This window comes from Triturus cristatus, chromosome 9 (genome assembly GCF_964204655.1).
Source record: "Triturus cristatus chromosome 9, aTriCri1.1, whole genome shotgun sequence".
Lineage (NCBI taxonomy): Eukaryota > Metazoa > Chordata > Amphibia > Caudata > Salamandridae > Triturus > Triturus cristatus.
Window position 1 is genome coordinate 3,254,451 of NC_140592.1, and position 21,544 is coordinate 3,275,994.

Genomic DNA, 21,544 nt, shown 5'->3' on the forward strand with positions numbered 1-21,544 from the left:
TTGCATGGCCATGCATGGATGACTTTCGAAGTTAGCCATCTTGGTGACTGCAAACTTAGGAATTCACAGATAGCGTTATGCCCACTTACCCCAGGAAAAGGTCAGACAGGGGGCATAGTGACCTCAAGGGTAGGTAGCCCATTGACTACTACCCTACACTCCCCTAACACCCTTATATTCAGTATTAAAGGGGAATCCCTGGCACCAGAGAATCAGATCCTGCCAACCATAAGAAGAAGGGCCAAAGAGCCGCGAAAGCAAGAACTGCAGGAGAAGCAACTGACTTTGCACCAGCCCTGCCAGCCTGCTCACCAATTCTTGACAATTGCGCCACAGTCGTCTCGCCCTGCAAACTACTGATCCTCTAAAGCCTGGGACGACAACCAGCACTTCTCCAAAGACTCAGGAACTCCTATGGAGCAGCAGAGCTGTTCACCTGCATCTTGCAGGAACCAAAGACTGAGCTGTGGGCTCCAAGACCGCAAAAGCCCAACGCTGGAAAACACCATTGCACCCGAGCCGCATAGCCCGAGCTGGAGTGAGCCAACGTGGTCCCCAGACCCTTCATACTCGAAGCCCACATGGGGTTTCCTTGCTGTGGACTTCTCTAAGCAGCCTGCAGCCTTGGTTGCGGGCACCCTCTACTGCGACCACTCCCAATGACGAAAACCAGACGCCTAAGAACACCTCTGCACCTTTCGCTCCTGGCAAGTGGAGAAGAGGACCAAAGGGGTCCCCACGTCCCCGGGCATCATGAGGCCTGAGAACCCCTGTTGGTTCAGCCCGACTGGCCAACCAGGCCAAACCTGCAGCCTCTGTTTATGAAGAGTGATCCCCATTAATGTGCACAGGGCACCTGACGCTGATTTTGGGCCTAGCCCGATACTCATCTCAAGTCCAGGAGGTTGGCTGCGTAAGTCACTGCAAAGAACTTGTATGCCATATTTGTTTTTTCTCCCATAGGATAACTTCACAGCCCTTGAAAAATTTGCTTTGTCAAGTAGTTCTCTTGAAAAATGTACTTATCTGATCGTATTGATTCTGGTGCCTAAATATATGGAAAGTTACGTGTTATTTTTATAAATTGGTGTGGATCTCCTTATTGAGTCGTGTCCATCATTTATTGAGTGTATTTGCAGATGTCGAACACTCCTCCCTGATAAGCCCAAGGCTGCTCGACCACACTATCCGGTAGAAGAGCACCTTGGGAGTGCTAGAGCACGCCCCTGGCCACTAGTAAGGGACTATCTGGACTCTTTGCACAGTATATCTCGTTTTCATATACTATATAGAGAGCCACCTACCTACGATATGAATGTAAGAAAAGTAGCTTTATGCATTACTTACTTCTCGAGTGATCATCGCTTGGTCTTCCCTCCGAGTCCAGAGGGGCAGCTGGACACAGCTCTTTCTTATCAGTTACCTTTAGTGAAAACACTGATGTGGCAATAATGGGACCTGTTTAGAAAAGAAAACAGAAAGAAATAATAAATGTGTGCCACCGAGTGCAATGATAAGAAACTAAGCTAGGTTAGGATGACGTCAGTCCAGGGCCTCATGAAATCGACAGACACTCATGTAGATGATGTCTGGATGCAGGAAATGAGAACCACATGACTGTATGGCCTGAGTGTTAGTAAGGAGTGATCTTTGCAGTTAAAAGGGATGGAACAACATACCAGCAGACACTCGTTCAATCACCACAAGTACAAGTGCAGCCGTAAGACAAACCTACACACCTTGTTTCATCTCTCGCTTTACAATACTTGGAGGTTCAGATGCTCTGTGAGGGCGGCCTCTGCCAGCTGCAGTATTTCATGCTCTTGTCTGGTAGTCTGAAGTTTTGTCATTTAATTGAGGTCATGTGACATGGCTGAAGTCATGTGACGCCTGGGATCATGTGACATGGTAATTGTTGTATGCCATGCTTGCAATCATTTGATATTCAAGCAGACATATGACATGCCTGAAGTCATGTGACATGCCTCAAGTCTCGTGACATGCTTCAGTTCATGTGACATGGCTGAAATCCTGACATGCATGAGATTCAAACGACATGCCTGCAGTCACATGACAAGCTTGATGTTATGTGACATACTTGGAGTAATCTGGGATTCCTGAAATTACATGACATGTCTGCATTCATTTAGCGTGACTTACCTCATGTGGCATGCTTGTAGTCACTTGACAAGTCTGAAGTCACGCAACATGCATAAAATTATATACATGCTTGAGGTCACATGGTGACTTTGTCAAGAGACAGGCCAAAAGTCATGTGACATTCATGCATTCATGTGACATTCTTAAGGTCAAATGGAATGATGCCCTTGAAGTCAAGTGATATGTTTGTGATCAAAGTCTCATGGAATGCCTGAAGTCATGTGAGATGCATGTGGTTAAGTGATATAGCTATGGTCATATAACATGCTTGATGTCATGTAACATTCATGGTTATGTTACATGCCTGAAGTCACGTGGCATGCTTGTGGTCGTGTGACATGGCTTTAGGGAATGAACAATGAGATGACTATAAACATCGAAAACTAATGTTTGCCCATGCATATAAACAGATGTCAGTTCAGTCACTCATACTACGACTTACAGCAAACAGGAACCAGCTCATGTGTAAAAATTTTACCAGCCAGGATCACATCGTCAAACCTCAGAAGATAGTCCACAAAAATGCGGCACGTTCATCAAACCAGAAACCTTGACTGTTGGATGCAGGTTGACAAGCTCCTACAACACACAACATTCGCCGTGTACAGAAGTCTTCACAGAGACCCCACTCCCTGTAGACACGCAAGACCATACTACCCACAGTCTTTGCTCTGTACCAGACTCTTTGTGAGCAGCGCATGACCAATGGGACACAGGTGGCCAAACCCCTACACCGCACAGCCTTCCCCTTGCACAGAATCTTCACAGAGACCCCATCTGGACTGTGGGCCATTGCCACAACACCAGAGACCGTAATAACAGGAATAACATGCTGTTGAACAGAAGGAACAGTCACCATCGGGAGAAAAACTTCAGAAGGTTCTGAACGATCAAACTATGAGTTAGAATCGCAAGACACCCCAAGCTAAACATCATGACATAAAGGCAATTTCACAGCCCAACTAAGCAACGCTGAGACCATTATGACTCAGGCCGATGACAAACAACAAGCAAAATCTGACTCAAAAACGACTTCACCTGCAATGCAGAGGGGCAAAAAGTCAAACCTGCAACAGCAGCACTGAGGCGGCCAACTAGAAGATCAGTATTCAATGCGTAGGCATTGATGTCACACTCAAACTAGAAGATCCGTGTTCAACGTGTAGGCATTGATGTCACACTCAAACTAGAAGATCCGTGTTCAACGTGTAGGCATTGATGTCACACTCAAACTAGAAGATCCGTGTTCAAAGTGTAGGCATTGATGTCACACTCAAACTAGAAGATCCGTGTTCAAAGTGTAGGCATTGATGTCACACTCAAACTAGAAGATCCGTGTTCAACGTGTAGGCATTGATGTCACACTCAAACTAGACGATCCGTGTTCAACGTGTAGGCATTGATGTCACACTCAAACTAGAAGATCCGTGTTCAACGTGTAGGCATTGATATCACACTCAAACGAGAAGATCCGTGTTCAACCTGTAGGCATTGCGGTCACACACTCACTGGCACTCGCAGAACAATGTCGAGGAAGCAGGTCATTCTACACACATCCCAGGCAGTGTCACTAGTTTTAGGTCTTTGTGACCCTCACTCAAGTAACAGGACTAGGAAAGTTGTGAATCATGTGAATGCACCCACAACTCCACAACCCTGCTATTATTGCCACATGTATGCCTGCTGAAGCATCATCGTTGGCCATCAGGCACGGCCTTATTAATATACCAGCAACAACCTAGCACGCAGCCAAAATCAGTGGTATTTGATGAGGAATGTTCACACATCCTACGCATGAACCATCACAAAAACATCAGGGTGAACAGAGTCAGCGGAAGAGGCTGTGTGGTGGAGCTGATCCAACTCAAAGACCACAACTTGCGCAATGATTACTGCAACTCGCAATCCGTTGTCACTCACTGTTGCATCAGCAGTAAACCACAAAGCAGAGTGCAACCCGCCAAACTTGACAGACCCCCCATCTATCTCCAACCGCCCAATCCTCGCCCGGAAAAGGTCCTCATCGTAAGGGATTTCATCCTCTGATGGATATGCCGGAGTACAAATCTACCACTGACCACCCAACATGTATCACACAAGATCATCATGAGAATGGACTTAAAACTCTCGGTGGATGGACCAAAGTGTGGACTATCTGGAGATGACAAGAGCTTCTCAGCCCGTCTCCACCCCAAATAACACATCTGGTCACACCATGGACATTGCGTTTGTGTGTAGCCGTGGAGCATTGCAGTGCAGCCCAAGCCTTGGTCAGCCACTAACAGATCTCCATATCCATATGGGAAGGTACCAGCCCCACCACACTTGCAGAGCTCTTGTGAAGCAAGTCTTTCTTCGCCTCAAAGGCGCTCTCATGGGGTCTGACTTTCAAACCTTTAGACTGCAAGGAAAATAATGATAACCTGTAGAGTCGAGACCAGGCAGATATGGCGCAAGGAGTCCACTTCCATGGACTTTGATGGCAGTAACAGTTGAGGTATTATTCAAGTGTATCCTCTCTATGGCCCGTTTCTAATGTACATTGCACCGAGCGCAGCAACAAGCAAATGTCTCGATTTACAGTCTTCGGCCTGAAAGGGGTCTTTGACAGGGGGCATTTTATCTGCCTGGTCTTCCATATCAGCCCGCCAGGACCAGAGGTGACAAGAATTTAGCAACCTTTTTATAAACTGCATTTTGTAGTACATGAGTCGTACTAAAGTAGTACGACTCAAGTACTACAAAATACTATTCACTATCGTACAGTCAGAGAACTCCGCCTGCTCTATCTTTTCTATACAGAGATTACAGGCAAAAGCCTACATTTTGGTACAAAAAGTGAAAGGGACATGGGTGTGAGGAAGGGGAATAGGGAATAGTTACCACTTAAATGGGAGGTGTGTAGTGAAGTACAGGCTACAAACATCCACCCACAAAAGAGAAAAATGTCCGCTATTCGCAAAATACATTTCTAAAGTTACTACAACCATAAAAGGGACAAAACAGTTGTAAATATACTCCAGCCTCGCCTTGGAGTGAGCAACTGCAACACATTCTTATAGAAAATAAGGGAGGCAGGGACTTAAAACAACACTCCATTGGAACTAATGTTGAATAAAGAAGAGTGTGATAATTCACGAAGTAAATATACACGTATAAATCTACTCTTACAATTTGTAATAAATCTACTACTTTTGGCAATTCACTATTTCCAAGTGCAAATTTACTACAAAGTGTAGACTTACATGTCTCCACTCCCTGACACATTGGGGATATTACAGTGTAAAGCTAGTACTCATAACTTTTTGCTCGCAGGCTGAGATATCAGCCACTGGGTCAGAGATCCATATATGGTATTGGTAAAGTATACAAATTATTTTAAAAATGAAACTTTAAAAAAGTTTAGTAAAACTATTTTGAAGTTAAATATTAATGAATTAATTTGATATATGTTATGTCTTTGTTTTAAATGTAGACTACAATTAGAAAATGCTTCAGCACCTTTAACTTAATTTTGAATAAAAAATTGAATTAATTTAAATACATTAAATTAAACATTTTAATTAAAAGACGTATTAAAATAAAAAATCCCACCTAGAGCACCGTTTACACTTATTTTATAAGTACTAAAAATTACAAAGTTATGAGTAGAGTTAATTTAAATTAATTTAACAACTGATTTGAAAATGTAAGTTACATTTATTTTTTTATTAAGCCATGCTATTAAAATACTTTATAATGAAATAATATTTATTTATTATTTATATATAGTTTTTTAAACATTAAATTATGTTTATATGTTTTATAACTTTTTTTTAAATAAATGTGTTAATTTTAACAACTTCAAATGGGGTTCTAGTGCAAGTCACTTCCTCCATTGGTTTCAGTGGAAGTGTGTTGCAGTACCTCTGGTGGCCACATGAGGTGCAGGAATTACTCCAGCTCTTAGCTGAATTAGTTCTATTACTATTTCAGGTCCTTGTTGGCTGCAGTAACTTTAGAAGTGCAGTTTGTGAAGAGCAATGGGATTACTCTTCTGTGGGTGGGTGTCTGTCCCTCTCTAAACACCCTCTTACGTCACCCTAAGCTACATGATTGAAAATCTCCCTAAAGAAAAAGTAGGAGAGATGAAGGTGGAGACTTCCACAGGTAATTTTGTGAATTGCATTTTGTACTACAAAATGCAGTGTGTCAATCAGGCCCTTTGGCTTAAAAAAGAAAAAAAAAAAATATATATATATATATATATATATATATATATATATATTCACTGAAAAAACCATAGGTTTCAGGGGTGTTATAGTTAGCTGGACTTTTCACTTGTACAAAACCATTGAAATTCCCCCGTTATAGTTAGTTCAGCTAACTATAACTCGCGCGCCCGCAATGCACTGCTGATGACGTCACATATTACATCACTCATGACATGGTCAGTGACATCACTCATGACATCACTGATGACATCTCAAATGACATCACTGATGACATCACTGATGACATCATCCAGTGAATGTGTGTTTTTCTGAAAATTAAATATGTTTTATATATGTATATCTCAAGGTCGATGGAAGAATAAATGGGTATATAAGTGTCTAAATGGATGATTTGTTTTTGAAAAATTGATTGTGTAACTGACTGATTAAGTGTATCATAGTGAATACATGGCTTAGTGTTTAAATATGTAAATATCTGTATCAGTCTCTCACTTTGTGTATAAGTGGCTGCATGGGTTGGTGAGTAGCTACATGGGTGTCTATATAGGTTATTAGTTGGTTTTTTGAGTATCAGTCTGAGTGTCTGCATGGTTCGGTGGGGGGTATTACGTAGTGCATAGGTGCATGAATGAGTGACTCACTGTTTGTATGTGTTGAACACAGCATGTGTGCAGGACTGTATGGGTGGATGAGTGTGTGTATGGGTGTGTTAGTGAGTGAATGACTGTCTCAATAGTGTCTTTATGAGTAACTACCTATGTTTTAAACTAGTATATGTGACTATTGGTGTATATATGTGAGTATATGTGAGAGTGAGAGATTGAAAGAGTTCCTGTATGAATAAGTATGTGTTTCTATAAGTGATTGTTTAAAAGACTAAGTATGTGTAAGTTTCCGTAGAAGTAAGTATGGTGGTGTGTGTATAACTGTATATGCAAGTAAATGTATTTTTGATTCTTTATTAGCATGAGTGACTATGTGTGTGAGTAACTCTATGGATGAGTGGCATTGTGTAACATGATGTATAGGTGTATGAGTACATATGATGAGTGAGTACATGTATGAGTGACTGTATAGGACTGTTGGTGAATGAGTGGATGTGTATGTGGATCTTAGAATTACTGAAGAGGTTGTTGTAACTGGTATTGGTATGTCCATTGTTTTGAAAATTTTATTCTCTATTTTTGAATGTGTGTATCAAAGGTTATATTAGGGTGAGAGGAGGTCTGCCACTCTATCACAAGGATGATGTCATCAGTGATGTCATCAGTGATGTCATCAGTGATGTCATTTGAGATGTCATCAGTGATGTCATGAGTGATGTCACTGACCATGTCATGAGTGATGTAATATGTGACGTCATCAGCAGTGCATTGCGGGCGCGCGAGTTATAGTTAGCTGAACTAACTATAACGGGGGAATTTTAATGGTTTTGTACAAGTGAAAAGTCCAGCTAACTATAACACCCCTGAAACCTATGGTTTTTTCAGTGAATTTCTGAGGTTTTTTAAATGCTAATTCCTAACTATAACGTGCCTGAAACCTATGGTTTTTTCTGTGAATTTCAAAGGTTTTTTAAATGCTAATTTCTAACTATGCCTACAGAGATAGGACATGTGAAGAAAGAAGAAAAAATGCACAGAAAGAAACAAAAGAAGTGCAGAAAGAAGCAACAGAAGTCCTCAAATACGAAGATAAGTGCAGGAAGAAGGATAACGTGCAGAAAGAACAAAAAGAAGAGCAGAAAGAAGCCTTGTTGCAAAATCATCCTGTACCCTCAACTTTTTCAGACGGATACTGGTGGTAACTGAGTCTGACTAACCAGTCCTAGAGCCAGTGCTATGTTAAAAGACACTTAGAATACAGTGAAAACACCTACATACACTAGGGAACATTATGCGTTGGGGTCCCCCTGTGATTAGCATGACCTCCTCTGTAAGCCCCTAGTGTATAATAGGGCATGGGGATTAAAACTACCTCTTAAAACAGGCCACAGGGCGTTTTTGCACACGTTAACTCAGGCCCCGTCCCCTCCCTTCACCACTGTGTAAACACGCCCTGTGTCCATTTTTAGTTGGGAGATTAAGTTCATTTGAATCCTGAGGGTCCCTAGGGTCCAACTAGCCCACTAGGTACCTCCAGTAAGTGCCACAGAGCTGCGTTGCAGAGAGGTGTAAAAAGTGGCACGGCCTGGACCACCTCTCTGCAATGCAGCTCAGTGGCGCTTACTGGAAGCACTTGGTGGGCTAGTTAGCCCCCAGGGGCCCTCAGTATTGAAGGGAAATTATATCCCCAATTTAAAACGTGCCATAGTGCGTGTTTGCACACGTCACCTCAGGCCCCGTCCCCTCCCTTCACCACTGTGTAAACGCGCCCTGTGGCTGTTCTAAGTTGAGAGATTAAGTCCCCCTGAATCCTAAGGGTCCCTAGGGTCAAACTAGACCACTAGGTACCTCCAGTAAGCGCCACAGAGCTGCGTTGCAGAGAGGTGTAAAAAGGGGCTTGGCCTCAGAACACCTGGCTGCAGCGCAGCTCCCTGGCGCATACTGGAGATGCCTGTTGGGGGCGCGTTTGCAGAGTGCTGCACGGAGGGGGCATGGCCTCCGGCACGATGCCAGTCTTTTATTTATTTTAGTTTTTTAAGAAGGGGGGCTGTTTGGTTCCCCTTCTTATTCTAATTTATTGGCCCTGATGACCCCATCCCCCAGGGCCAGTCTCCTAATTATATTTTTTTGACCCCAATCCCCAGGGCCGGCCACTGTTTTTTATTATTTTTAAAAAATATATATTTATAGACACACCTAGGACATGCTGGACAAACCGTACGTACCTATCACCATGACGATTTGCGTGATATTCATTAAAAGGCGACTATGCATGCAATGAATCCACGTGGAATGTATTTACACCACTAGTGAAGCTCTGACATGTCTGATGCCCTACCGTGCCTAATCCTGGTAGACACCCTTGTCGTTTATTTATACAAACATGGGTAGCTATTGACGGGCACATTTAATACACATGCACACCAAGCCATTCAAAGGGGATTCGACAAAAATTCGACCAAAACTATGCAAGTAATCCCCCTCACGGTTAATAAAACACACATCCACTGCCGGATGTGTAATACTTTTTATTTTACTCTCTGGAAAGGGGACGAACATCACTTGAGAGTCACAGCGTGCTCCTGACAGAGCCCAATGCTGTGTTACACCCACCATTGCCTGCCGAGTGCCACACACCTCTGTGTTGTATTCCACTAGCTAGTGCATATGCTATGACACTCTCTAGCCCATGTGCACTGTAACACCACCCCGTGAATATGTCATGCCACACTTGTCTTCGCACGGGTTATATTGCCCCATCTAACGTGCCTTTCTCGATGCCTATGTTATAACGCACAGTGCTATGCCATACATATTACAATCTGGGATCCATATCTTTGTCACAGTGCATATGCAACGTTACACTCCCCAGCACATATTTTATATTACAACTTTAGAGACTAGTTAGGTTACACAACACTGCCCTGTGCATATTACACTCCAAGGCGCATATCGCATAGCACGCGCTAGTGCCTGTGCTATCTCGCGCTCTCCAATGAATCTGTCATTGCGCACAATGTATTGCATATTATATTTCACGCCCGGTTCATCTTATATCACACTTTTTGGTGCATAGTTTATACCATACACTATATCTAGTTTTCATTTTCAATCGTGCTCTCAGGACTATGTTCTATATAACACTGTGTTCACCTACCCTTTTCACGGGCATTACATTTTGCGATAGGGGGTGGAGGGTCAGGGGGTGTTTCTGCCAAGTGAGCCCGGAGTCACAGTCACAAACGTCCTCTTCTTCCTGAATAAAAGTGAGATTATGCTGCATACTTGTTCATATTTTAAGGAGTTCGCACAGACACACATTTTAAAAACAATAAAGTTCCTATTACCCGCCTTCTCTGAACAGTTAGTCTGCTGCCCCATCCCCTTCCTCCCTATCCTCTGTTGTGTGAATCCATGGACTAGCCTCCTCCCTCCTGCCATGCATGGTCTGATGTGCTGCCACTGCCCTCAATTTAGTATGATGTACCAGTCCACTCCTCCTGCCCTCCATTGCCCAATTCTATGCCCCATCATTGACCTCCTGCTTAAACTCTGTGCTTAGCTTGCTGCCCCTATTCTCCTTCCCCCTGCCCTCCGATGTCTTTGTGCATGCCCCTGCTCCATCCTTTTTGCCCACCATGTCCCATGGACCTGCCACTCCTATCTACTCTGAGTGTTCTGTTGAGCTGCCACTCCCCTCCCACCTGCCTAGCATTGTCAGATGACTGTAACCTGTCCCTGCCACCTCCACCCTGCCTGTCCACATGCCATGCCCCTATCCTCTTCCTCCTGTCCTACATGGTCCATTGTACTGCCACACCCTTCTGCCCTCCCTGGTCTGTTGTGCTGCAACTGCTCCTCCTGCCTGCCCCGTGTGGTCTGTTGTGAGGTCCCTTCCCCTGAACTTTCTTGTCTGTGCACAGGTCCTGACCCTCCCTTCTATCCTCCATCGTCCTTTGTGCATGCCCCTCCACCCTCCTTCTTGCCCATCATAGCCATTGTGCTGCCACTAACCCTCCCACTTGCCATGCATGGTCTTCTGTGCTGCCATGGCCCCTCTCACCTTCCCTGTGTGGTCAGTGAGCTGCCCCTGACCCCCTCCCACCTTCCCTCCATGGTCTGAGTGTATGCCATCACAGTCTCACTGTTGCTCTTCATGGTGTGTCTTGCTTCTAGTGCCCATCCTGCCTGACCTCCATGGCTATCTTGCTGCTCCTGCCCTGCCCCCTTGCCCCCAGCCCTACTCCCTCCCTCCTGGCTTGTCTGTTCCATTGTAATGCCCCTGATCCGTCCCTCCTGCCCTTTATGGTCTGTTATGCTGCAGCTTTCTCTCCTGTCTGTCCATTATGGTCAGCTAGCTACCATTGCCTCTTGCCCCTCTGTTCTCTGTTGTCCATGTGCATGGTCCTGTCCCCTCCCTCTTGCTTTCTATGGATTGTTGTGCTGCACTCCCGTCCTGCATGCCCTGTGTGGTGTATTGTGCTGCTGCAAACCCTGATGCCTGCCCTGCAGGGTCAGTTTGGTGCACCTCTCCATGTCCCTCCTGTCCTCTGTTATCCAAGTCCATGTCCCTATCCCATTTCCTTCCATGATCCAATGTACCATACTTGCGAACATTTTGAACTTGGTAAGAGGGAGATTTTGAAAAAAAACTGGGGTATTGATTTTCCCCTTTGAGTTACATTGAAAAAGAGGATATTGTAGACAGGAGACAGATCAAATAAAGCCCATTTGAGCTTAAAAACATTGGACGTTTCCTGGCTGAATCGGGTCTGTTGGCATGTATGGTTGTACTACCATTGCCTCTTCCTTCTGCCCACAATCGTCTATTACATTGCCACAGCCTTGAAGGAGGGTAGATTTTGTATCACAGGGGGCCCCTGACCCGTTCTGTCCACACCTGAAGTATGAGACCCTTGTCCTTGCCCTGCCAGCTGCATTTGTAGGCCGTATTAAATTGACCAGCGGGTCCTGTGTTGCTATATAATTATCCTGAGACATCCTTACCACTCAGCCAGCATAAAACCCCTGTGTAGGCCCTTCTGTTCAATATGTAGGCCTCTTTGTTAAATTGACCATAGCTCTGCAATTTTAGTGTATAGCAGTCTGAAGGCAGGTCTGCGAGGCCTTCTGATCCAAACTAGTAGCCCCCACCCTACCCGAGTGCTCCGTGCTCGGTATCAAAGTTCAACATCCCCCTGAAGCTGTCGACATACAGTAGGCTGCATCCTGGACTGGTACTTGCTTCCTGGGCAGGTTTCCCGCTTTTAAGGAAGTGGCAACCGCAGAGCGTCAAGTTAGGAGAACTGAGGAGATTTTATACATGAATATATTGAATTCCCGTACAATACCCATTATTTTCTGCTTGCTCTATGGAACTTACGATAAGCGATTGGCCTGAGAGACTGACCTTTTCACCCAGTCCATTGTCAGCATTAAGTGGGTAAATGACGAAATGTCTGGTAAAATCTGCAGACGAAGCTTTTGGGTAGCATACGTAGGTAGATGTAGCGTGCAAAGGAGCCCACAAAATGATATAAAAAGGGAGCACCCACAGATATCGACGGACTACCTCGCCGTCTGTATGTAGGTTAACAGGCAGTGCAGGTTTTCCCCAAGAGCTGGGAGCTCTTGTCTTCCTTTGCTTAAAATGTCTTGCTCTGCTTTGCTTGAAGTATCTTATTCTATTTTACCTATATGAAATGTCATGTTATGTTTAACCATTGTTCTCTTTACTTTTGCATTTAAAAGATTTTGTATTGTAATTGCAGGAATGCTTGCTCTAAGAGTAAACGTGAGTGTTCCTAGGTAACATTTTCCTTGGTGTAACTTGTTTCTCATGATGCATTTATAGATGTGTTTTCTCTCTCTCTCTGTCAGTACATTAATTGAGATACAGAGAATATTATGACAGCTGTATGATTATCTGGATTCTGTATTTTGTACTTTATGTCTCTATTCTGCGGTTTCTTTGAAGTTGCATCTTCTCATTAAACTGCCATTGTATTCTGCCTCCAATTCCATGTCTCATATGTCTGTTTTCTTCATTTTTGGAGCAAGCGTTCCTAGGCACCCCGGCTCAAATTAAGGTGCCCCTTTTGTCCCTGACTCACTCTCCTGCTCAGTTCTGTGGTGGCTCCCGGGGATCTGGGGACCGCCCCTAGCTTCCTTGACCCGTAATAGATCTTCCCTCCAACAGCCTCTCTTGCAAGTCCTGTATTGTTGGTTTGTTGCCCCTGCCCCCCTTTCCACTGCCCTCCATAGTCTGTTGTGCTTCCACGGCCCTTCCTGCCTGCTCAGTGTGGTTAAATTGTTGCCTTTGCACCCTCCTACCTGCCTTCAATTTTCAGAGTCCGTGCCCCTGGCCTCTGCCTCTCAACAGTATCCTAATGAACAACTAGATTGCTAACATTCTATATTTATTACAAAAGTGTGGAACGCCTGACATCATCTTGATGTAATCAAAACTGTAATACCTAGAGCATTTCCTTTAGAAATTACATATATGAGAGGGTCTTATTGGCATCAAAATTATGGTTAGTGCTCTAAAAGACTAAAATAAGGACATATTTTCTGAGTTTTCAAATAGCGACAAAGCACTTTTAAATTATTTGTTATCTTTATGTTTTTTTATCCAGTTGACCACTTGATTAAATGTTGCACTTAGGGGAGAGGATGTGGTGTTACTTCCAGAACTGCAGACTTTGCAACTGGGGAACCAGGTTGAAGTTTCTGCTTCAGCTCGACATTCTGTGATTCTGGTCAAATCACTTAGTCTCCCCATGTCTACAACCAAAATGAATTTGTTCTTGTGTGATGTAACCAATGCTCATGTAAAGCACTCCAATACCTGACAAGTCTGCACTATATAACACTGCAAAAACACAAAATAATAAGTGTTTTGCACACTTCTGTCATTGGGCTATATTTGGGCTACATCTGGGTGATTTTGGGCTACATTTGGGCTCTTTTGTCTCCGGTGGCCATCTTGGGAGATTTATTTGTTATGAAGTTTCCTAATTTCCTCATGTACTGCAGTCTCCTCAGTAGGAAACGCTTTCAGTTTTTTACTTTGATTCCATCATGAAGGTATTCAGATATGTCACACATTTGCCATAAATTCTGAATGTTAGCACTCTAGTTGCTCATTAGATCACTGTAGTAAAACTACTGCACCATGGAAGTCTGCTCCTGGTATTAAAAGTGCATGTTTCAGTCTGCATGTCAGAATTTTTTAATGAAATAGAAGAGGATTTGAGAAGTCACTCAAAATGTGCCCTCATTTTCTTTCTTCAGCATTAATCATAATTTCTATGGCAAAATGAACCTCCTCATTGTGTTCCTTTTTAAATTAAATGTTTTAAGTGTTACCAGTTTATTCCAATCAAGATGGCTTCAGGTGTGCCATACTTTTGTCATAATGAAGACAGTAAGCGCTCTAGTTGTTTTTAAGAACATTCTGGGACATTCTGTCATTGGGCTATACTTGGGCTACATCTGGGTGATATTTGGGCTACATTTGGGCTCTTTTGTCTCTGGTGGCCATCTTGGGAGACTTATTTGTTATGAAGTTTCTAATTTCCTCATTTACTGCAGTCTCCTCAGTAGGAAATACTTTCAGTTTTTTACTTTGATTCCATCAAGAAGGCATTCAGATGTGTCACACATTTGCCATAAATTCAGAATGTTAGCACTCTTTTTGCTCATTAGATCACTGTAGTAAAGCTACTGCTCACCAGGGAAAACTGCTGCTGGTATTGAAAGTGCATGTTTCAGTCTGCATGTCAGAATTTTTTAATGAAATAGAAGAGGATTTGAGAAGTCACTCAAAATGTGCCCTAATTTTTCTTTCTGCAGCACTAATCATACTTTTTATGGAAAAATGAACCCCCTCATTTTGTTCCTTTTTAAATTAAATGTTTTAAGAGTTACCACTTTAATCCAAGCAAGATGGCTTCAGGTGTGCCATACGTTTATCATAAGTAGGACTGTTAGCGCTCTAGTAGTTCTTTGGAACACTCTGGGAAGCTGCAGTAGAACACAAAGGAATCAACTGACGGTCTCTGCCCTTGTTGGATGTACATGTTTTACTGAGAATGTCAGACTTCATTCTCACATGACTGAGAAAGATAATGTGAATTTACAGAAAATAAGCTCTCAGTTTAGCCTATAGATCACCTTCCAAACCTCTGTGGTAAAAGCATGAGAAAATATTTTTCTCTCAATCATGATATCCCAGCAGAAGGCTTTTTCACATGGTGAAATCACCTTAGAACATACCACAATTCCTAAAATGAGTATGGTAACATCAACAAATGATTTATAATGTAACTAAAGTCTTAAAACCTTCTATTAACTGCAATGCTTTTTAATGAGGTGCTATCATGTATATTGGTCCCAAGATGGCTGCCAACACTTCTTGGATGAAGTGCTGACAGCCAATCAGATCTCAGGATGAGATGTGTGGTTAGGCTCCGCCCACATATATATATGCTTTTAAATGGTATTTTCTCAGGAAATACTGAACAGATTTACACCAGACCTGCAAAAGGCACTTCCTTGACCTTATGGCTACCTCTCTGCCAAATTTCAAGTAATTCTGTTCAGCCGTTCGGGCTGTAGCTGTGTCTAAAGGTCCTATGGAAAAATGCATGGGGAAAACGCGTTTTGGGACCCCCCTTTTTTCTCGGCCCCTGCTTGACGAATCCCCCCGAGACTTTCAGGGTAGGAGCGGAGCGTAGCGCCCCACCTATTTTGAAAATTTTGCGAGGATTCGTCGACCGGCGCCAAAGTTATTCCAAATAGAATGTTGCGGATTTCCTATGGAAACAGGGTCCTAACTATAACTACCTACTGGCGACCGCCAGTAGGTAATATATATATATATATATATATATATATATATATATATATATATATATATATATATATATATATATATATATATATTGTCCCCAGAGATTCACTTCGCAGTGAAACAAGTAGCACGCACTCACAGTCTGTTGAGTTTCCCAATTACTTTATTTTCATTTTTAGTAATTCTTCAGTCTCCAAATTAATTTGGAGACTGAAGAATTACTAAAAATGAAAATAAAGTAATTGGGAAACTCAACAGACTGTGAGTGCGTGCTACTTGTTTCACTGCGAAGTGAATCTCTGGGGACAATACCAAACGGCATGGCTCTGCCTTAGCACAGCACCGGATCAAGACGCGCCAGGGGTCCTACGAACGGAGCCGAATTGGGTCAATATATATATATATATATATATATATCGCAAAACCATTGACGCGGCACTCAGGAGGGAATGTTCAAATTGTGTTTATTTTCACACAGCTCAACCAATGCGTTTCGGCCCTCTCACGGTCTTGCTCACGGTCAGTGAGTCCTTTCTCAATTACACTATATATATGCCCATGTGGCCTTAATGCGGCATTATGGGAGTTGTAGTGCATTAGAATTATATATTTACATTTTTACATGAAAGGAATCAGTTTTACTGTTATTTACAAGACAGTTGTTCATCGGTGGATTTGTAATTCATTGGTATAGTACCAGATAAATTCATTATTATCTTTTGTAATATCACATTCATTTTTATGTAGTTCTCATTTGTCTAGAACAAGAATGTTCATTAATTATTGGTAACAAGTATATTTTGTGGCAATTATCTCATTTTACATGATTCTTATAGGATTTATTCATATGAGGTAAATCAGCAGAAAAATGAGGTAGAAATCAGGGAAAAGGACAAGAGAAAAAATAAAAAGGAAAAAAAGGAAAGAAAAAAGAAAGGAAAAGACAAAGACAAGAAAGAAGAACAAGAAGAAAAGAAGAAAGAAGAGGGAGAGATATTGTTTCCTTTTTAAAGAAGGGCTGGTACCTGTCATTTATTTAATTCAATCTATCTATTTTCTTATCACATATTTAAATATGTTAAATACTCCATCAATTCTTTCATATTTCAGAAACAGAGTAAGAAAAAAAGGGGGAGGAAGGAGAGAAGAAAAAGAAGGAAAAAGAAGAGAAGAAAAAAAGAAAAATGGGGGAAAAAGGAAGAAAAAAAGGGGGGAAGGGAACTCATTTAGAGGGAGTTACTGTTGTCCTAGTATAGGTTTAAAAGGTCCAAGAAGTTCATCAATATCCTGTTTGTCAAATGCATAGATGTTCACTCCAGATGTACAAACAGTTCCTCGTCATTATTCATGCCTCTCGGGGACTTGGTCTTAAGTCTAATAATGTACCGGGATTCGAGTTGGCGCAACTTTTTAGTTCTATTTCCGCCACGTTCATTTGGCATGATGGTATAAATTCCATAATAGCACATTGCTCGCCAGTTTCCGTTCTAGCATAAGATCATATGTTTCGCAGTTGCATATGAAGTGTCTTTGTTTTTAACTGCTCGAATGTGCTCGAGAATGCGTTTTTTCAGTGGGCAGATAGTACTGCCAACATATTTTTGTCTACAGGTACACTCGTAGTGCATGTTATTTTTTTATTTAGTACCATTGTGTTCCCATTTGGTTCTATGATGGTTTTTAGATTCTTACCAATTTTACATGCCTTGCATGAGTTGCATTTTGTAAACCCATTTCGTTGTTCCACTAACCAATTTGTTTCTTCTTTTTGTACGAAGTGGCTGCTCACCAGCATGTCTTTTAGAGATTTCCGGAGCTTTTGCAATCAAATGCCAACGTTTCCTGATTTTACTCATGATGATACCGCTTTCTTTACTATAGGTAATGATAAACCTCAAAACTTGCTCCTTGTCATTGTGTTCATGTTTCGGCTTTGGTGTTAAAGTGCCAGCTCTTGTCTTAAGATCGATTCTCTTTTTGTTTTTCTTCAGGGTAGAATCCCTATAGCCTCTCTGTTTCAGTCTTTCCATAGATTCTTGGATTTTTTCTTCTGCGTCCTCAGGTTGTGAGCAGTTACGTTTCAGCCGCATAAACTCCCCATAGGGAATGCTATCCATTAGGGGTGGAAACTAGTTCCGTGCAAGATGCTATTAGTGGCTGTCTCTTTCCTATAGAGCGTTGAGTGTATTTGATCATTTTTAATGTATATTAGAGTATCAAGGAAAGGGATCTCAGTTCTACTCATATTGTACATAAAAGATAGACCAACTTGATTGTTACTCAGCTTGTTATAGTAATCCTGGAATTCCTCTTCAGTTCCATTCCATATTAAAAACAAGTCGTCTATATAACGAACCCATAGCATGATCCTGACCAGATCATCTTGGTTGTCCGTATCCCAGGCCATTGTCTTTTCCCACCACCCTATAGTGATGTTAGCATAGTTCACACATCTTTCTAAAAAGATATTTGTTAAAACAGAAGATGTTATTTGTAAGGCACATTTCAATCATGGAAAGTAACATTTGTGTGTGTTTCATCTCCGAGATTTTTCTTTGTTTAAGAAAATAGCTACATGCTTTTAGTCCTACTTCGTGTCGTATTGATGTGTACAGTGATACTATATCTACGGTTATCAACAGGAATTGACTGTTCCAAAAAATGCCATTTAAAATTTGTAAAAATTCCCCAGTGTCCCTAATATAGGAGCTCATGCTACGGGCTATTGGAGCAAGGAAGCGGTTTACATATTCCGAGATGTTCTCATACAATGAATCGTACGAGGAGACAATTGGCCTGCCTGGTGGGTGATTGAGGGTTTTATGGATTTTTGGCAAGAAATATATAGTTGGAATTACTGGAAATTCGTTCATCAAGAATTTTATTTCGTCTTCACTAATCAAATTCTCATTGTGCCATTTAATCAATTTTTCACTCAAGTCACACACCATTTTATTCATTGGGTATATATATTAGTATATATGCATTAAATAAATATATATTGATTAATTACTAAATACACATATAATTTAATTATTTAATGTGCTGCACCATTATATTTTATTCGTTCTAGTTCAATAATGAATATGTTAAATTATTTCACATTTATATTTGAGATGCGTGACAAGTTGCTAGTAGTAACTTTACACTAGTAAATAATGTTGTAGAAGGCTCCACCAGGGAGCGGAAACATGTAAGTCGACTGTTATGTGTAAATCTACACTAGGAAATAGTGAATAGCAAGAGTGTAGATTTACACCTAGGTGCGGGAGTCGAGTAAATCTACATGTGTTCATTTACCTTTCTGAATCAGGCCCTTTCTGTTCAAGATCACACAGAGTGGGAGAATTGCTGTTGTGCCAAAAAGACCATATTTCCCAACAGCACACATTTCTAGGCTCAAACTTTTTTCTCTAGTTTGCCATACGAAGAACCCTGCCATGGTGGCAAAGAACTCAAGCAGTTACTTTTCACTAATAAATGAGGCTCTTTCCCATCATTTCAGGGGGTGGAGACGTGTAAGCCTACAATTGTTTAGAAAATGATTGCTTGTAAATAGCAAATCATAGTAAATTTACAACAAAGTGTAAGAGTAAACTTACCACTCTAGATTTACTCGCGTGCATGGTGACCTGTGTGAGTAGCCTCCACGTCTTTCTCCTGTGAAGGTGTGTAGAGAGAGAGAAAGAGGTGTGTAGCGAGAGGTGGGTAGAGAGAGGTGTGTAGAGAGAGGTGGGTACAGAGAGGGGTAGAGAGAGGGGTAGAGAAAGGGGTAGAGAGAGGGGTGTAGAGAGAGAGGTGTAGAGAGAGGGGTGTAGAGAGAGGGGTGTAGAGAGAGGGGTGTAGAGAGAAGTAGAGAGGTAGAGACAGAGGTAGAGAGATAGAGAGAGCGGTAGAGAGAGGTAGAGAGGTAGAGAGAGAGGCAGAGAGAGAGAGGTAGAGGTAGAGAGGTAGAGGTAGAGAGGTAGAGGTAGAGAGAGAGAGAGAGATGTAGAGAGGTAGAGGAAGAGAGGTAGAGAGGTAGAGAGAGAGTGGTAGAGAGAGTTAGAGATAGAGAGAGGTAGAGAGAGGTAGAGAGAGAGGTAGAGAGAGAAGTAGAGAGGTAGAGAGAGAGAGAGAGAGGTAGAGAGAGAGAGGTAGAGAGAGAGAGGTAGAGAGCCAATAGGTCTCGCCTTTGGGACCTTATAAGTATTTAGTTATGCAGCACAATATCCTTGGTGCAATATCAACTGTTGCATGGCTAAACACTTAGAAGGTCCCAAAGGCGAGACCTATTGGCTATGCCAATGCTTGTTTATAATGTGTTGTTCAATGCAACGCCTCCGACACGAACTCCCGTCAATTCTGTGATGACTCTTGGAAGATGAGCCACGGCAACAACCAATCCCTCTCACAACCAAGAACTCACAAGTGCGCAAACAGGTCTCTGGATCTGACTGGGACTTATTTGAAGGTCTTTGCTGCATTCTCATGGGCCAATGATATGGCTAAAATACCATCTTCCTGAGAGATCTTGGCATGGTTCTCAAAGGAAGAAAACTGAGTAAACGGGTGAGGCATTTGATGCCAAAGAGCTAATGAGATATTTCATTCTTTTGAGGAGCCACAAAGGAAGCATCAACCTTACCTGACCCCTTGAAAGACGTTTCAAAATGGCTTCCGCCCCTTCTAGAAAGGGCCGGTCTACAGGGGCCGGGTACGCCTACAGCGAGAGTAAAATGGCGGTTCATGAAAGAAATAACTTTATCCAAGAGCTTGGCAAATAGTGCAGTATCTAATAGACGCAGAAACACTGCTCAGGGGATCAAAGCAGATAGGACATCATTCACAGCCGGTTAAATGAAGCTGGCGAGGGTGAGTTTCTCTCATTAATTATACAACATGCTGCTGCATACAAAGAGAAGCCAAATATTCGGGGATTTTTCGCTGGTATGAAAGGAGAAGAGCTGCAGGGTTTGCAACGGAGGCTAGCGCTCCGCCAAGTCGGTACATTTTGGGATGACACCGCATGAACATCTTCAGAAGTTACCGTAGGTAGTTAAAGGGCTCTGCGTTTAGTAACTGAGCCTCTTCAAAGGCAGCTGCAGGGCACTTCTTTGCAAGTGTCTGACACTTAATATCTTTCTGCTAGTAAAACCAATTTTAATCAAACAAACACTTTCAACAGAAAAACTACAGCCTACGTTTTTCAACAAACGTTCCCCATGCGCAGCACGTAAACAGCTGCCACAATGCGGGCTCCACAATCACATGTATACAGTGTTTGCGTACACGTGAGAATAAATCTACTACTGTGATAATCTTGATCCATCCGCGAATGCCCGTCATTTCTAACATTTTGATGGGCACCTGTGTACTGTGTTATTCTATTAAACAACAGCAAACTATTCTACAGCACAAAAAACGACTGATTCTGGCAGGAGAGGTATGCGTAACGAACACAGAGAATGTAATCTGATGTGATTTAGTAACATAAAACAATGGCCTCATGAGAGTGAAGCAGTCCATGGACAATGGGCTAATTTTACTAAACCGCAGACAAGAGCCGGAAAGAGGAGATTGGCTTGGAAGCGTGTTTGCCTGACTGATCCTGCTCACACGTGGTGAATACCACAAGCTTAAACTAACTTCCCCATGGCTATATTCATGATGGTGTCACTTTTCCGAACCTGCTGTGCAGTAATCCGTATAAATACTGTTTACCCAAA

General features: G+C 42.3%; 1 protein-coding gene across 1 annotated transcript in view; it reads right to left on the minus strand.

The window, feature by feature from the left end:
- Positions 1-21,544, minus strand: part of LOC146797223 (zinc finger protein 777-like) — a 108,233-nt gene that overhangs the window by 60,371 nt on the left and 26,318 nt on the right. Inside the window, exon 3 of the mRNA XM_085624176.1 lies at positions 1,348-1,458. Coding sequence (XP_085480302.1) covers positions 1,348-1,458 — 111 coding nt within the window. The remainder of the gene's footprint in view (positions 1-1,347; positions 1,459-21,544) is intronic.